General features: G+C 37.8%; 1 protein-coding gene across 1 annotated transcript in view; it reads right to left on the bottom strand.

Moving 5' to 3' along the window:
• The window catches only part of LOC150091194 (integrin alpha-9-like), a 504992-nt gene that overhangs the window by 130561 nt on the left and 358263 nt on the right, over positions 1-16168 (bottom strand). The window contains exons 14-15 of the mRNA XM_090389511.1: positions 10562-10669; positions 8995-9228 (exon numbers count right to left, since the gene is read on the bottom strand). Coding sequence (XP_090245637.1) covers positions 8995-9228; positions 10562-10669 — 342 coding nt within the window. The remainder of the gene's footprint in view (positions 1-8994; positions 9229-10561; positions 10670-16168) is intronic.

Raw genomic sequence — 16168 nt, 5'->3', positions numbered from 1 at the left:
TGTAGGAAGCAGAACCTACATCCAGACCCAGGACTTCACCTAGAAAATCAAATCATCCCAGTGGTTCATAGTGTCTGTGCCTCATAGTACTTCATAGTGTCATAGTGTCTTTCTTGGTGTGGTTCTTGACCAAAAACTTACCTTCCTCAAAAATATAAAACAGCTCTGAATTACTTGCCTTAAGAGTACTATCTGGCACAACATGGAGAGCTGACTGTTACACGTTACTGCATTTATATCATGCATTAATTCGGTCACAACTAGACTACAGCACTGCTAGATCAAGTGTCTCACGTTGGCTTGATCCTATACACCACATTTCTCTTCGTCTTGCACTAGGGGCATTCCATACATTACCAGTCCAAAGCTTATATGCTGAATCAACTGAAAACTCTTTACATCTATGCAGACAAATCCTGTTAAACTACGCAGCAAAATTAAAAAAGCAACTGGACAAACCCTACTCGGAATGGACTTTTCTCGCCCAAATGGAAGAACCTTTACAGAGCCTGCCCATCTAAAAACCCATCAACAGGGATACGCCTGCATTCCCTGCTCAGTCACTGGCAAATTGACCTTAGCATGATACAGTCTATAACTTCTCGTACAGTCCCACCTTGGATATATCACATACCACTGTGCGACATTTCACTCACATCATTGGGGAAAGACACCTTATTCCAACAGAACATACTGCAAATTCATGCCGCATTAAGAACCCAGCACACAGAGTACATGCCAATCTACATGGACAGATCTAAAACTGACACCCATGTTGGTGAAGGAGCAGCAGTATTTCATAACCTTACCATAGCCAAGAAACTCCCCATGAATGCGGTAGCTACCCTGCAGAACTCTTTGCTGTCTACATAGCGTTAAATTTCATCTCAACAAATTTTTTGCACAGTTATCTACACAGACTCTGTTAGTGCTATCCAAGCTATATAGCAGAATAAAAATCATCATAACCCCTTACTTGTACACATTTCGAATACCATGATCAAGTAAAATAAGAACAAAGAACAAGTTCTCTTTTGTTGGATCCCTGGTCACGTTGGAATTGTTGGAAATGATCATGCTGACCTAGATGCCAAAACTGCTACAGATCCTGTATATCAACCCTTTAGCATACCACTCTCCGATTTGAAGTTAATTATAAAGAAGTGATGTCTTGAACAATGGCAACACATCTGGCAAAATCAAGTTGGTAGCAAACTACTCCATATAAAGAAAGATCTCAAATCTTGGAAGTCGAGTATATGTGGGAACAGACATGAAGAAGTAGTATTAGCTCAACTATGAATAGGCCATACACATCTTTATCTTCTTGCAGGCACTAATCCAGCACAGTGCAAAGAGTGCAACACAGCTCACTGTCCAATGTCTACTTATTAATTGCCCAAAGTACAATACTGATCAACAAGCTATGTTTACCTCACTTTCCACGACAAATACCTCTTTCAGCATTTCTGACCTAGCCGACATGCCACATGTGACCAAAATTTTTAGTTTCCTAAAACAGATAAAACTGTACAATGCAGTATAAACTTGAATAACACCTATGCAGATATAGGTGGATAACTATAACTATGTATTTAACATCACCATAGTTAAGTGCATTATGGCCTTGCTGCCCTTGCACCGTAAAGCCTACAAACAAACAAGAAACAGTAATATTGTGGTCCTTTCCACCGCATTGGGCACATGCAGGCACCACGAAAGTCCATTTTGAGGATCCATATTGCTGACACTTAAAACAACTTAGTTTTTTAGGTATACACTGGGAAGCACAAGTGAATTGGGAAACATTGGTGAACTGAAACTGGGGGGGGACTAGATTCTCATCCCCACATGCATACATTAATTTTACAACTGTTCACTCCTTGTGATTTCAAAATAGATTTTTCCTTCAGACACTTCTGAATAGATCCCATTCTGAAATCAAACCGTGAGATGATAGTTAGCATTTTATGCAGAATATATTGGCAAGAATAATTGTAGCTGTTTAACCAATTTTTGGAGCTCCAACTAATCTTCCCAGAACCTCCCATCTTGTCAAGGCTAAATTAAAAAGGGAGACATTTCCCCTATGGGTTTTCTTCTAATGGAATGGATTACCAGGAAGTGTGGTGTAGGTGCTGATATTTATTTGTTCTGGGCTTTTTTTTGCTGTGGTGGTAATATCACATTCAGTGTCATGATTTTCCGGTAGGGACATGTTGGAGTGCCAGAAGAGGATTCACAAACCTTTTATTTAATTCAGTGCCCGGGCCCACTATGGAAAACAAACTAGATTTCTATGGAGCCCAAGTAGTGCCCGGTATCTGGCAAGCATTAAATGAGCTCTTGGGAGTGGGAAGCTAAGGATATCCGAGAACTACACCCATACATCCATCAACCTGGACCCTGTCCCTCTGACAATGAGAGGATAGGGATTCTACACAGCTAATCCCTGCAGGTGAATCCACTAGCCAATTGATCCTAGGGGAGCCATCCCAGGATCTCCCATCTTGTCAAGTGTAAGGTCCAAGCGGTGTGTTGAAGCTGGTTCCCTCAACCATCAGATCCCCCCCCCCCTCGGGTTTCCATGAGTTGCAGCATACTGAAAACAAACTAGATTCCTATGGTGTCAGCTTGGAACTTAGTCTGCAGGCATTAGACCCCAATTATGCTAAATATGGAAGCCAGAATCATCAATGGGAGGCCTCCCTTCACCATACATGGACGCCCATTCGGGGTAAGAGTATGACGAGAGGTTCTACATGCAGATGGAATGGGTGAGCAAGTATGAGTGTCTTATTAGAGATGATTTCAATTTACTCTTTATTGATTGGAGGGAAACTTTTCACAGTGAACAAAATTTTTAAATGAACTAAATGATCTTATTTGTATCAGAACATTAGAGAAAATACTACAAGTACAAACATCATATCCCTAATCTTCACCCACAAAACAGATGATCATTAATGGGAAGTAATCATACATTTCTAAGTTGGAAAAATGAAGAAAGAACTTCAAGATGTTAAAGGTAATGGCACTGGTTTTAATTCTGGAAAAGAGGATCATGGCAGTTTAAGGTGCTACATGGTTTATGTTTTACACAGTTATGTGCTACATGGTTTAAGGTCTACATAGTTATGCACTACATGGTTTAAGGTGCTACTTGGCCCTTCAGATGGACCAGATAGCGCCGATAACATTTGAGTTCAAATTTCATGAAATGTTATAAGAAGTATTTCAGGCTTCCTTGAGCCATTTTTATTCCAAAGAAAAAGTTATTTATTTAGCACACAGCTCAAGATAGATAAAACATAGAACACAAAGGCACTCTTTTGTGTTGCAATTGAGGACAACACGTGGATTAGGAAAAACTGATTGACAATAGAGAAAGGGGAAATCCTGTATTATTATATACAGACTTTTGTCAATGCAATCAATATGGCATTTCAACCTTGTTATTCTCTTGTGCAATGCAGGTGTCATGTGACATCTTAAACCATGTTCCCATGATGCCTGATTCGGGGAGCAACAATTAATCATGTAGGATAGGGTAATGCATTGTTTAGGATCACTAAACTATGCATGGTTGGGGCCTCAGTTTTTAGCAGTACCACTTTTTGTGACCACAAAGTATAAATACATATAAAAATAACTAATATTATAAGAAATAAATTAATAAAATTTAAAAGAATTATATATATATATATATATATATATATATATATATAATTTTTATAAATAAATATATTTTATAAATAACATTTTATTATACAGAACCCCCTGACTTACGCTCCCTGGGTTGCGTTCCATGGAACACTATGTAAGTCGGAATTTCCCCCATGCTTGTACAGCACTCGCAACTGTGCTCGCTGAATTGATTGAATCAAAAAAGAAATGTTTGTCAAACAGAATTATTTATTGTATTTATTCAATTTTTTATCTCATGCGCAGGAAAAATTACAAAAACGCGCAATTTAAAAAAAATTATAACATTACAAAAAAGAGAGGAGACAGGCATAACGTCAGTAGGTTTTACCTCTCGAGCATCGTTACCAGAATCGACATCTTCAGCTGATAAGTATGCCGCTGCGAAGGTCGAGGGCTGTGGAGATTTAGAAGGGATCAGCCGCTCAACATTACAAAAGAACATATTAATGGATGACTGGACGATGGGTTTTTTCTTTTCATTGTTGCTTTCTTTGTAGCAAGCAAGCATATCATTCACCCCTCTGTTGACTTTTAAGAATCATTTGCTGTCAGGATTCATCTCCTCAAACTTTGCCATTGCCAGTGCAATTTCACGAAATGCCGGTGATGAAATGTATTGGCTCCTCATTTGGTTCATCTTGAGCTTCGTCAGCATTTTCTTCTTTCACTATTGCTTTCTGCAAGTCAATAAGTTCTTCGTTAGACAATTCCTTCTCCTCTTCCTCTATTAACCTTCCACACAATAGATGATGAACTTTGTCCTGGTTCTTAAAAATTTTCATTTCTAAATCAATTTTGTTTCGTTTCCTGGCACTACCACCACCTGCACTTTTCATTGGTCACTTTCCCTTTGTCATTGTAATATGTAAATCGGAATGAAGAGAAGTTTCTGAAAATTTGTTTTTTATATGATTGAAGATTTCAGTGAAGGGGAATACGTTTCACCACAATAGCATAAAAACCCACACAAATGCAGTTGTCGGTATTATCGCAAATGCAATAAGATCGAGTTTACTACCCGTTTATAATTAGATGCACTAACAGAAAAGCCAAATAAACCGGAAAGTGCAAATTGTTTTATGGTTGTGACCTCCAGAAACGTGCTTTAGAAAAATATCACAAAGACATCCAAAATTGATTCTTATAATGGGAACATATGATAACGATGAAAGAGTAGTGCAATTTCCATTATAAATATGACCTTTTAGAGAGATAAATAGCTTAGTAATATAGCGAAATTTTCAACTTCCAAAAAAAAAAAAAAAAAAAAAAAAGTGTTATTGGGTTCACATTCTGATATTTCCACGATACCTCCATTTTTTGTATGGGATGCAAAATACATTCATCATCATCATCATTCTACTCTTCCGTTTGGCACGGGTTGAGTACCTATTTAGATATTGTCCTCCATTGTTGTCGATCTCTTGAATCTTGCATCATTTGTTGATAACTCTGAACGCCCATGTTTTCCTTTAGGCATTGGAGCCATTCTCTTTTGGGTCTTCCTGGTGGTCCCTTAAAAAAATACATTTACACGATTTTTTTAAGTTTGCACTGGCTGGCAAAAACTTACGTAAAGTCGAATTTCCATAAGTCGGGGAGTTCCTGTATTTAATTTTATAACAATAAATCATTTATATATGTGTGCACTTATAAAAAAAAGCTTCCAGTACCTCCTCCTCCTGGAAAAAGCACCAGAGAGGGTGGATCCCACTTGACCTTGGAAAAACAACAACGAAATTGAAAGTTTTTAATGGAAGGTGACCTCTTAGACTGAGGTAATAAAGGTCTTTTAAAATATCAAATCTCCCCAAGTTATCATATGCTTTTCCCACATCAAAGAAGATGGACACCAGGTGCTCTCCTTTCATAAAACCATCTCAAATATATGGTTCAATTCTAATTAAGTGGTCCAAAGTGGACCTGTTCCTCTCAAACCTACATTGCATGTTGGAGAAAAGGTCATTTGATTCTAAGTGTCATAAAAGACAAGCATTGACCATTCCCTCCAATATTTTATACATGTAGACATGTGTTACTGTAATGCAACAGCTCTTAGAATGTTAGTTTCAAAGAGCTGTTGCATTACAGGAACATTCTGATTTATTTCACTGTAATTTATACAGATTCTGTAAAAATGGAGTATTGGCAACCTTTCGGCACATGCTTTATTGCTACTTACTGGTTTAACTGCTTTTCTGGCTTCCTGGGGCGATACATTCAGCTCTGCTTTAAGTCATTGTGTTTCTTTTTCTTTGTTCCTCCACTGGCATGCTCAAAATATCACAGGTACATGCTCGAAATATTGCTCTCCTTGGCAATTAATACAGGTGGGTTTTGCAGCTTTACGTGATGTAATTTCATGGTCTTTGCACTACACTACATCGAGCGAATGCAAGGGTTCCATGGCAGGTCATTTGTGAATGTCCATACGGACGTGCAGTGCAATATGCAATACAGACAGTCAGCTTTAATGTCATTAGGAGACATTGGCATATTAAAAGTAAGGACGATGTTTCTAGTTAGGACTAGATTCCCATACCTATTTGCAAACATTCACTTTGCATCTTTCACTCCTTGTAATTTTATTTCTGAGCAGATCTCTTCAAGATACTTCCAGAAGATCCCATTGAGAGTTCACACCTCAGGATGAGTCCAGTGTCATTTCATTGGCTTTTCTCCAATAGCGGTGGCTCAGAGGAGCTGTTCTGAGTGTTTATCACTTGGTTTTGATAAGGTTATCTCCAAAACAGCCATTTTACAGATTTAGGGGAGCCTGCCAACCCTTCGGATAAAGAAAGGTAACATTTTCCCTATAGGTTTCTCTCCAGTGGAGTGCATTATCAGGACCTGATATTAAATTCTGGGCCTCTTTGTTGAAGTGGTGGTCTTCATGTCTTTGTCATTATTTTCTGGTTGGGAGCATGTTGGGGAAACAGAAGAAAAGTTTAGAGTATATCAAGATTCATGAATTTTCTAATTTGGTCCAATGCCTGAGCCCTCCATGCACTACAGAGCCCAAACGGGATGCCCACTACCTGGCAAGCAATAAATGTGCTTGGAAGTGGGACTCCTGAGCTACCAAGACACCTTACCTGCAACAGCGCCAGCCTGAATCCTATTCCTCGGACCATGAGGGTAGGAGCACAGCACTGACATGGTTGACACTTTCAGATGAGCCATCCTGCGGCCACCCTTCTAGTCAAAGAAGTGGCCAAAGTGGTGTGTTGAAATTGGGCCCTTCAACCACCAGATCTCCCTTTCCAAGTTTCCACATGGAAAACACACCAGATTCTTACAATTAGCCTGAACCCTATTCTCTGGGTGATGGATTCCAGTGATGCTAAACTGGAGGACTAGGAGCATCACTGGATGGTCTCTTCACACATACAGTTGCCCACATCAAGGGAGATAAAGATAGAATAAGGAAGCCAAGCCCTTCAACCATCAGTCCTAAACTGGAGGACTAGCAGCATTACTGGATGATTGCTTCATCATGTACAGTTTCCCACATAAAGGCAGAATAAAGACAAACAACAGGAAACAAACTCTCTTGGTAAAACACCTCCCACCATTCCCAACACGCTCCATTCAATGCCTCCTGTGGTCTTCCGTCAAAAGGATATCAGAAGGATTTTGATGAATCTTGATGCTAAGAAAGCTCCAGGTCCTGATGGTATTTCTCCACTTGTTCTCAAAACCTGTGCTCCTGAACTTACTCCTTTTGTTTGCCGCCTTTTTTCACTTTCTTATTCCAAAGATGTTTTTCCTTCTGCTTGGAAATTTGCTCATATCCAGCCAGTTCCCAAAAAGGGTGACAAATCCCTCCCATCCAATTATCGTCCCATTGCAATTACTTCTACTCTTTCTAAAGTAATGGAGAAATCAATTAACTGCCAACTCTTAAACTACCTAGAAACCTTCCGTCTGATCAACGATCGCCAGTATGGATTCCGTCAGTGTCGATCTACTGGTGACATTCTGGCTTATGTTACCCATTTATGGACTAATTCAATGGAAAGGTTCGGTGAAACACAAGTAGTTGCTCTTGACATCTCAAAGGCTTTTGATCGTGTTTTGGCATAAAGGTCTTCTAAACAAGCTTCTATTTTATGGTTTGCCAACTGTTTTTGGTAATTGGTTATCCAGTTTTCTCTCTGATCGCTCACTGAGGGTGATGGTAGATGGCTCTCTGTCTTCTAACTTCTCCACTAATGCTGGTGTCTCTCAAAGGTTCAGTTCTTTTCCTCTTGTATATCAATGACCTTCTTCCATTGACTGGAAATCCTATCCATAGTTTTGCCGACGATAGCACATTGCATTCAACTTTCCATTTTGAGAAACCTTGTCTTGCTCAATCAGCTTCAACTTCTCGAAAATCTGCTACCAATTCCTTAAATGCCGATCTTCAGGTAATTACCCGGTAATTCTCCAGTGGGGCAAAGACAACTTAGTTGATTTCAACCTTTCTAAAACTCAGTCTTGTCTTATATCTCGCAAAAAGGATTCTTCTGCTCCTATGCTTATCTTTAGTGACACTCCAATTTCTAGGCAAAAGGATATATCTCTTTTGAGGATTACCCTGACTTCTAATCTCTCTTGGCACAAGCACATTACAAATATTGCTTCCTCTGCATCTAAAAAACTTGGTTTTCTCTTTCGCTCTCGGTGTTACTTTTCTTCCAAACAGCTGCTCACTCTGTATAAATCGCAAATCCGCCCTGCCATGGAATATTGTTCCCACATCTGGGGTGGTGCCCCCAAAACCTCTCTCAGGCTTCTTCATTCCATTCAGAAGAGGGCAGTTCGGTTAATTAATGATTCATCTCTAACAGAGTCTCTCCACTCGCTGTCTCATAGATGCACTGTTTCTGCTGCATGCCTCTTCTACAGATACTTCCATGGGCACTGTTCTTCTGAATTAGCTTCTATAATTCCCGCTCTCTCTTTCAAAACAGTCCGAACACGTGCCGCCACCAGCCAACATCCATTTACTGTCCAACTTCAAACCCACAGAACCAACTTTTCATCTTCCTCATTTATTCATTCAACTGCCGTTTTCTGGAACAAGCTTCCTTCATACGTATTTCCTGAAAATTACAATCTACAGAAGTTCAAGTCCAATGTCAACAAATATCTTCTTTCGTCTTCTCAACCTCCAACCCAAGCACGGTACTAAGTACTATAGGTTCTAATACCTCTCGTGTTTGGGGTTCACATAAAAAAAAAAAAAAACAAATTAAAATATTTAAGTAATAATAAATTTAAACAGAATTACATTCTTACCAGAATGATTTTTTTAAGCTTCTCTTCGGTGAGAGTTTTGTCCAAATGTTGCAGGTTATCACTGCTTCTTTTACTTCTCATTAATCTATTTCCAGTACTATTTGTAGCAATAAGAAAATCAAATTCATCTACAGATATCTCTTTATTCTTTTCATAGTCTGCACTTCCAGTATTCTTTTCAATCAGTGTCACATTACAGCTCCCAGGAACCGAGAATGTTCTACCGTCATCAACCTATATAACATTTTAGTAATAATGACTAATGATGTTCTACCAAATTAAATTTAATCATGAACTTTGGTAACAATATTTATAATAATGATAAAAAAGTTTTAAATGTAATAATCTTTTTAAGAACCTATGCTAGACAAAATAATGAAGTGATAATTACATTGCAAATATACTCTAAGTTGGTTTTGCATTACCATTATGCCCCTATGTAGATAATGGACTGATATGAGCACGTGGGCTATCTACTATGCTCAGAAAATTTCTTGTCACACTGTACAATTACCCTTATTACTCATCTGGGATAAACATAATTTTATAGATATGTCATTAGAATATTATTGTTGTTATATTTGAAATGTTGAAGTCAGCTGCATATAAGGCATAGTAATTGCCACTGGAGTTTCGTGTTAGTGAATATATTTTAATGATGAAGACTACAGCACTGGAAGATTAACCCTGGTGGACTGCCTTCCTGTCTGAATCTTAATACGTAAGAATCAATAATATGTTCTCCATGACAGTATAATTATTTTGCTACTTGTCACTCATTTGAAGAGGTACAGATTTGAGTCCCATCATACACTGGAGAAATTTCCAAAGACCTCTTCAATTGGCACTCCAGTTTAACAATCTTATGCAGAGGCAGTAGAACATTTCTCCCATGAGTTATTTTTAAGTTTTTTAGCCCACACAACATGCAAATTGACCCATGACAATGTACAATATAGTCAAAGCTGATGTTGAGTCTAAATACTGGAAAATGCAACTGATAAAAAATGTAAAGTAGTTTAGAAGATGTCCACTCAAACCTAGATCACTTAAGTTGCAGAGTATGCCACACCTATTGATTGTGTGAAAACTTCTTCCTAAATAAAAGAAAACCAAAGTTCTTTCCTCAATATTGGCTTTACCTTTATCAACTAGTGTAAAGTTGATCAGCCCTTTATGAATTCTTTAAGATGAATTCAATAGCTTTCTGCTTGATAAGGAACAAATTTAGGCATGTTTATATCATCTTCCTTTGCCTGTACAGTTGATAAGAAATTGATCACTAATTGCACTGGTCTGTGAAATCCTTTCTTGAGTTAAAGTGGGCCAAGACATGGGAATGGCATCATATATAACAGTAGAAATATTCTGTTAGAGCAGGAACAGTTTGTTACATGCTTGATCACAAGTTGATCAAGCATCTGATATTATGGATCCTAATTGGGCTAACTACACCATATTTTCTGTTTATAAGGGATGTTCAGGGATAATTAAAAATATAAATCATGCTAAAGAAAAGCTGGAAATTATGAGACTTTACATGGTTTAGTAAACTATTAATTAGTACCTCAATATTTGTAAAATGAAGGAACTCCAATCCTGATTCCATTAAAACAGTAGGAACTGACAGGAAAATATCAACTGAGTTGATAGGACTAAAAAGATGTTTTACAACCTGAAAAAAAAAACAAAAAAAAAAAACAAATAATAAATAAATACATACAGATATATTAGCTAGATTTAAAAGAAATGATAGACAAAATAAAAGAACAATGAGAAAATATTTAAAGTAAAAATGTCATTGTAGGTCGACCCCAGTTCTCCACTGCAGTTTAAAGCAAATGAACCTAAATGCTAATGTAGGATATTTATCAATTTTAAAATAGAGAAACTGATAGAAAGGGACAATCATGATTTTTTTTACACTCTAAATCAAATGAACTGTTAAAAGAGAAAAAAAAGACTGGAGCATGAATGAAGAACTTTTCAACTACTGTTCTCATGCTGGCTATTGTAAGATTAATGCAGATTAAAAGACAAAATATTAGGGAATTGCCTAGTATAGAGGTCGCTACCCAACTCCATGATTGAAAGAGATATGTTTCAAATTCCACATGTATGGAAATACAGTTGGAATACAGATTAAAAAGATTTGTTGGGGGATATTTTAATATTTACAAAAAAAAAAAAAAAAAAAAAAATCAGTTATTTGAAAATTATTAATTTAAAATCTGAATTTTTGATCAAAACAATGTCTGCTGTTAATATGTGGGTATCACTTTGCGTTGCAGCAATGCATTGAGAGTTCGGTCTCTAATGAGATGTTTTTTATGTTTCTAAGCTCATATGACCAAAGTGATTTCTGTTATGAATCTAATTGATGTACTTCGAATATGTAACAGTTTTCTTGACAAGATTTTTATAAATAACATTAGTTATTTATTTTAGCATTAGTAGGGACATATGATGCAAGAAAGAAAGCGTAAACAGCAGCAGCAAAAAAAAAAAAAAAAACCCTTCCCATTTCACCCATCCATTCATTCCAAAACTTTCTCCAGTTCTTCCTTGAATTTATTTATGCTGTCAACTTCCACAATGCCAGATGGAAGTTTGTTCCAGCACTCAACCACCCGCTGGCTAAAGGCAAATTTCACATATCTATTCAGCAACCATCCTTCCTCAGTTTGAATTTGTGCCCCTCCTCAGTTGCATAATCTCAGAAAGAGGAAGAATCTCATTAGCACTGAGCTTACTCAAACAATCATTCAGGGCAATATACACCTTAATCAGATCATCTCCAGATCTGATTAAGGCGTATATTGCCTTAATCAGTGCAAAAGTCTCCAGATGCTGCAATTTGCAGAATTAAACCTCTCTTCGTAAGAGAACCCATTGTTCCCATCACCATTCTCATTTCCCTGCACTATACTCATTCCAACTCTAATCCTTCCTAAAATGAGCCTTCAGACATGTATGCAGTACTCAAGGTGTGGCCTGACTATTGTCTTATACAGAGGGATAAGCATCTCCTTATCCCTGTTAGCAAAATTCCTGTATATCATTGACAAGACTCCATGACCTGCTCTAGCAGCCTGTCACTGCTCAGAAAACTTAATATCATTGCACAAATACCCCTAGGTCTTTTTCATTCTCCACTACTCTGAGTGTAGTACCGCACAGTTGGTACTTTACTCTGGGGTTATTGCTACCCATATGCAGTATTTTGCATTTGTCAATATTAAACTTCAGTTGCCACCTCTTGGCTCATCTTTTCTAGATCATGTTGCAGTATTGTACTGTTATTACTGTTATTAACAATCCTACCAACCTTTATATCATCTCTAAATTTTGACATTAAGCCTGATATATAGCAGGCCCTCGTTATAACATGGTTCACTTTACCCTGATTTGCTATATTATAACCTGTATCTGACTATAACGCTGTCACAAATCACTATAACACTCTTCTACAGATTGCATTTTTGGCATATTTAATGAAATCGTTTCATTTGATGGAGTCAATAGTTTGAAAGTCTCCATAGCCAAGTGGGCAGGAGCAGCAGTGCGTAGCACACGCTTCTTGATTAGACCGGGGTTTGAGCCCGTGACCACCAAATACGGAGGATGCGGAAAGGTCAGAGAATGACCACTGCATATCCCTGGAGCGATATGGCCTTAGTTGCTAATGCTCCTAAAAACCAAATAACTAACTAATAGCAAAACAGCATTAAAATGTTTCCCATGCCAACTTGAGAAATTTTCCCCACGCTCAGTGAAATTTTCTCACATGCTAATTTAATTGCAGTACAGTGACTTGTTAGGTAGTTCCGAGATCAAGATTTTAAAAAATTATCAAGTATATTACTTATAATATTTGCGTTATATGCATTTATCCGAAGTCTAGTCATCACTCAGTACAGTATTAGATATCGTGCGTAACGGACAGTTTACTCGTATCATAATTAATGCAACCAACGCAGTTACATTTTCGAAGAGTTAATAATGGCGGATAAGAATGAAAAAGCAACAACGTCTGGATGCAGTATGAAGATTATAAATGTAAGAGAAAGACTGAATTTGAAAATTAAATTAGACGTTTTGAGATTCCGGTCCTAAATTATAGCACACAAGTGGATGTGTGCTATAATTTAGGACCAGTAAGTTCAACTGTAAGAACAATTATAAAAAATAAAGAATTAATTTTAGCAGCGGGAAAGACAGCTGTTCCATTGCAAGCAAATAGGGCTAGACCGGCTATTAGAATTGAAATGGAGAGACTTTACCTAATTTTATTGAAGATAATATCCAATGCAGAATTCAGTTAAGTTAAATATTATAAGAGAGAGAGAGATTAGCCTATATGATGATCTGAAGAAAACTCACCTAAAAAAAAAAAAAAAAAATGTGGAACCATTTAAAACTAGTACGGGCTGGCTAAACAGATTTAAAATCTAGGGAGAAGCCACAAGTGCAGATCAAGGAGCCAAAAATTTCAATAAAGAACTTGTTAAAATTACTGAAGAGGGGTATTATGTGTTATACTTCTCAACAAGTTTTTAACATAGATGAAGTAGGACTTTTTTGGTTGTTTTATTTGTTATTTGGTTTTTTTTTAAGGAGCATTAGCAGCTAAGGCCATATTGCTCCGGGGATATGCGGTGGTCATTCCCTGACCTTTCCGCATCCTCAGTATTTGGTGGTCACGGGCTCAAACCCCGTTCTAATCAAGAAGCGTGTGCTACGCACTGCTGCTCCTGCCCCTGGCTACAGAGACTTTTTTGGAAACAAATGCCCAAAAGAAGTTTCATATTGAAAGAAGAAAAAAACAAAAAAACATGTCAGGTTTCAAAGCGGCGAAGGATCGGTTGACTTTATTGTTGGGTGGTAATGCTGTGGGAGATTTAAAATTAAAACCCCTTTTAGTTTACCAGGAAGAGAGTTAAAGTACCCAAAATCGACACATTTTTCATGATTAAATTAATCAATTAAATTCATGATTTTAATTGGAATTTTAAGTTTAATTTTGATACGCAAGTAGTTACCACATAATTATATACATATGTAATGCAGAATATTTTATATGTACAAATATTTGAATATTAAATATTTTTACCGACACTTGTGCATCTTTTCACTGCCATTTATTATTGATTAGGAAATATCCTATGGCACCAACCACAACTCACAAATACATATGTTACCTTTTGGGTATGCAGCGCTCGCTTAGCACAGATTCACTTAGTGCTCTGTTTTTCTGGAAAGAATTATCAGCGTTAAGCGGGGGTCATCTGTACCTTCATCAATATCGATAAATATACAAAACAATAGTGGGCCCAACACTAGTAAGGGCTGGTTAAATCTAGTAAGGATTATTACTGTTATTAGCGGATCCCTGGGGGATCCACTAATAACAGTAATAATAACATTAGTCCACAAACACAGTGTCCACTGATTACCAATCTGTCTTCTCACACTCAACCACCCTTTTATCCATTGTAGTTACTCACCCTTAATACCATACTGCTCCAATCTGTACAGTAGTCTTCCAAGTGCAACAGTATCAAAAACTTTCCTAAAATCCATGTATATGATATCAAAAATTATTTTTTGCATCCAGTTCCTTTGTAACCACATCATAATATCCCATCAAATTTGTCAGACAAGACTTCCCCTTAACAAACCCATGCTGTGTCCAAACTATAACTGAAGTGTTGTCTAGATGAGCCTGCAGTGCTTCTTTAACCAGCACTTCCCTTAATTTCTCTGGAACAGAAGTTAAACTCACAGGTCTATAATTACTTGTGTCAGCCTTTGATCCTCCTTTGTGAATTGGGGTTACATTTGCACATCTCCAGTCTATGGGTACCTCCCCTGAGTCCAAGGATGCTCTCATAATTATGGCTAAGGGTTTGCTTACTTCCTTTGCCACCTCCTTTAATATAACTGGATAGATCCCCCACCATATGCATTTCTTACATTAACTTCAACAAATTCTCCTCTACTTTGCTCTCTTGTGCTCTGCAACAGTTTATTATTGAATTGGGTTTGCCAGAGGTGAGACAATTGTTTACTACAAATTGTTTTAATAATGGATTCAGAGTCAGTGTAAGACACTTTCAGTTGACTGGAAGATCCAGTGTTGGGATTTTTAGCAGCATCATCCACCTGGAAGATCCAGTGTTGGGATTTTTAGCAGCTTCATTACCTGGGATGCTGACATTAGCATTAGCATTAGTAGAGGCATATGATGCAAGAAAGCAAGCTTATTCAGCATCAGCCAAAAAAAAAAGAAAAAAAAAGAAAAAAAAAAAAAAAACAACCACTACTCCCATTTCACCCCTCAATTCGTTCGAAATACCTGTCCAGCTGAGCCTTAAATTTGTTTAGGCTATCAACTTCAACAACAAGCGATGGAAGTCTATTCCACAAACCAACTGCCCGCTGGCTAAAGGCGAATTTCCGCACATCTATCCAACATCCGTCCTTCCTCAATTTGAATTTATGCCCTCTCAGGTGATTATTCTGAGCAAGAGGAAGAATTCCATCGGCATTGAGCATGCTCAAGCCATTCAAAGCCTTGTACACCTCTATCAGATCACCTCGGCGATGCCTAGTCTCCAGGCTCTGTAATTTGCAAAACTTAAGCCTTTCTTCGTAAGAGCAACCCTTTGTTCCATTCACTAATCTTGTTGCCCTTCTCTGTACTCGTTCCAGCAGCTCTACATCCTTCTTGAAATGAGGCCTCCAGACCTGTATACAGTACTCAAGGTGTGGCCTGACCAATGCCTTATACAAGGGAATAATCACATCCCTGTCCCTGCTAGAAAAATTCCTGTATATCATTGACAAGACACCATGAGCTACTCTTGCAGCTCGTCTGCACTGCTCAGAGAACTTCATATCTGCCTGCACAATTACCCCCAGGTCCTTTTCATTCTCTACCACTGTCAGCGTAGTACCACAGAGTTGATACGTTGATCTGGGGTTACTGTTTCCCATATGTAGTACTTTACATTTGTCAATGTTAAACTTCATTTGCCACCTCTCAGCCCATTTGCTCAACCTTTCCAGATCCTGTTGCAGCAGCATAGTATCAGTAGTGTCCTTAACAACCCTGCCAACCTTTGTATCGTCTGCAAACTTGGACATTAAGCCTGATACACCATCATCAATA

The sequence above is a fragment of the Mastigoproctus giganteus genome, chromosome 1 (genome assembly GCF_048544385.1).
Source record: "Mastigoproctus giganteus isolate SK-2022 chromosome 1, ASM4854438v1, whole genome shotgun sequence".
In the NCBI taxonomy this organism is placed as follows: Eukaryota; Metazoa; Arthropoda; class Arachnida; order Uropygi; family Thelyphonidae; genus Mastigoproctus; species Mastigoproctus giganteus.
Note: the sequence above shows the minus strand (reverse complement) of the source record. Positions and strands in the feature narration are given on the sequence as shown.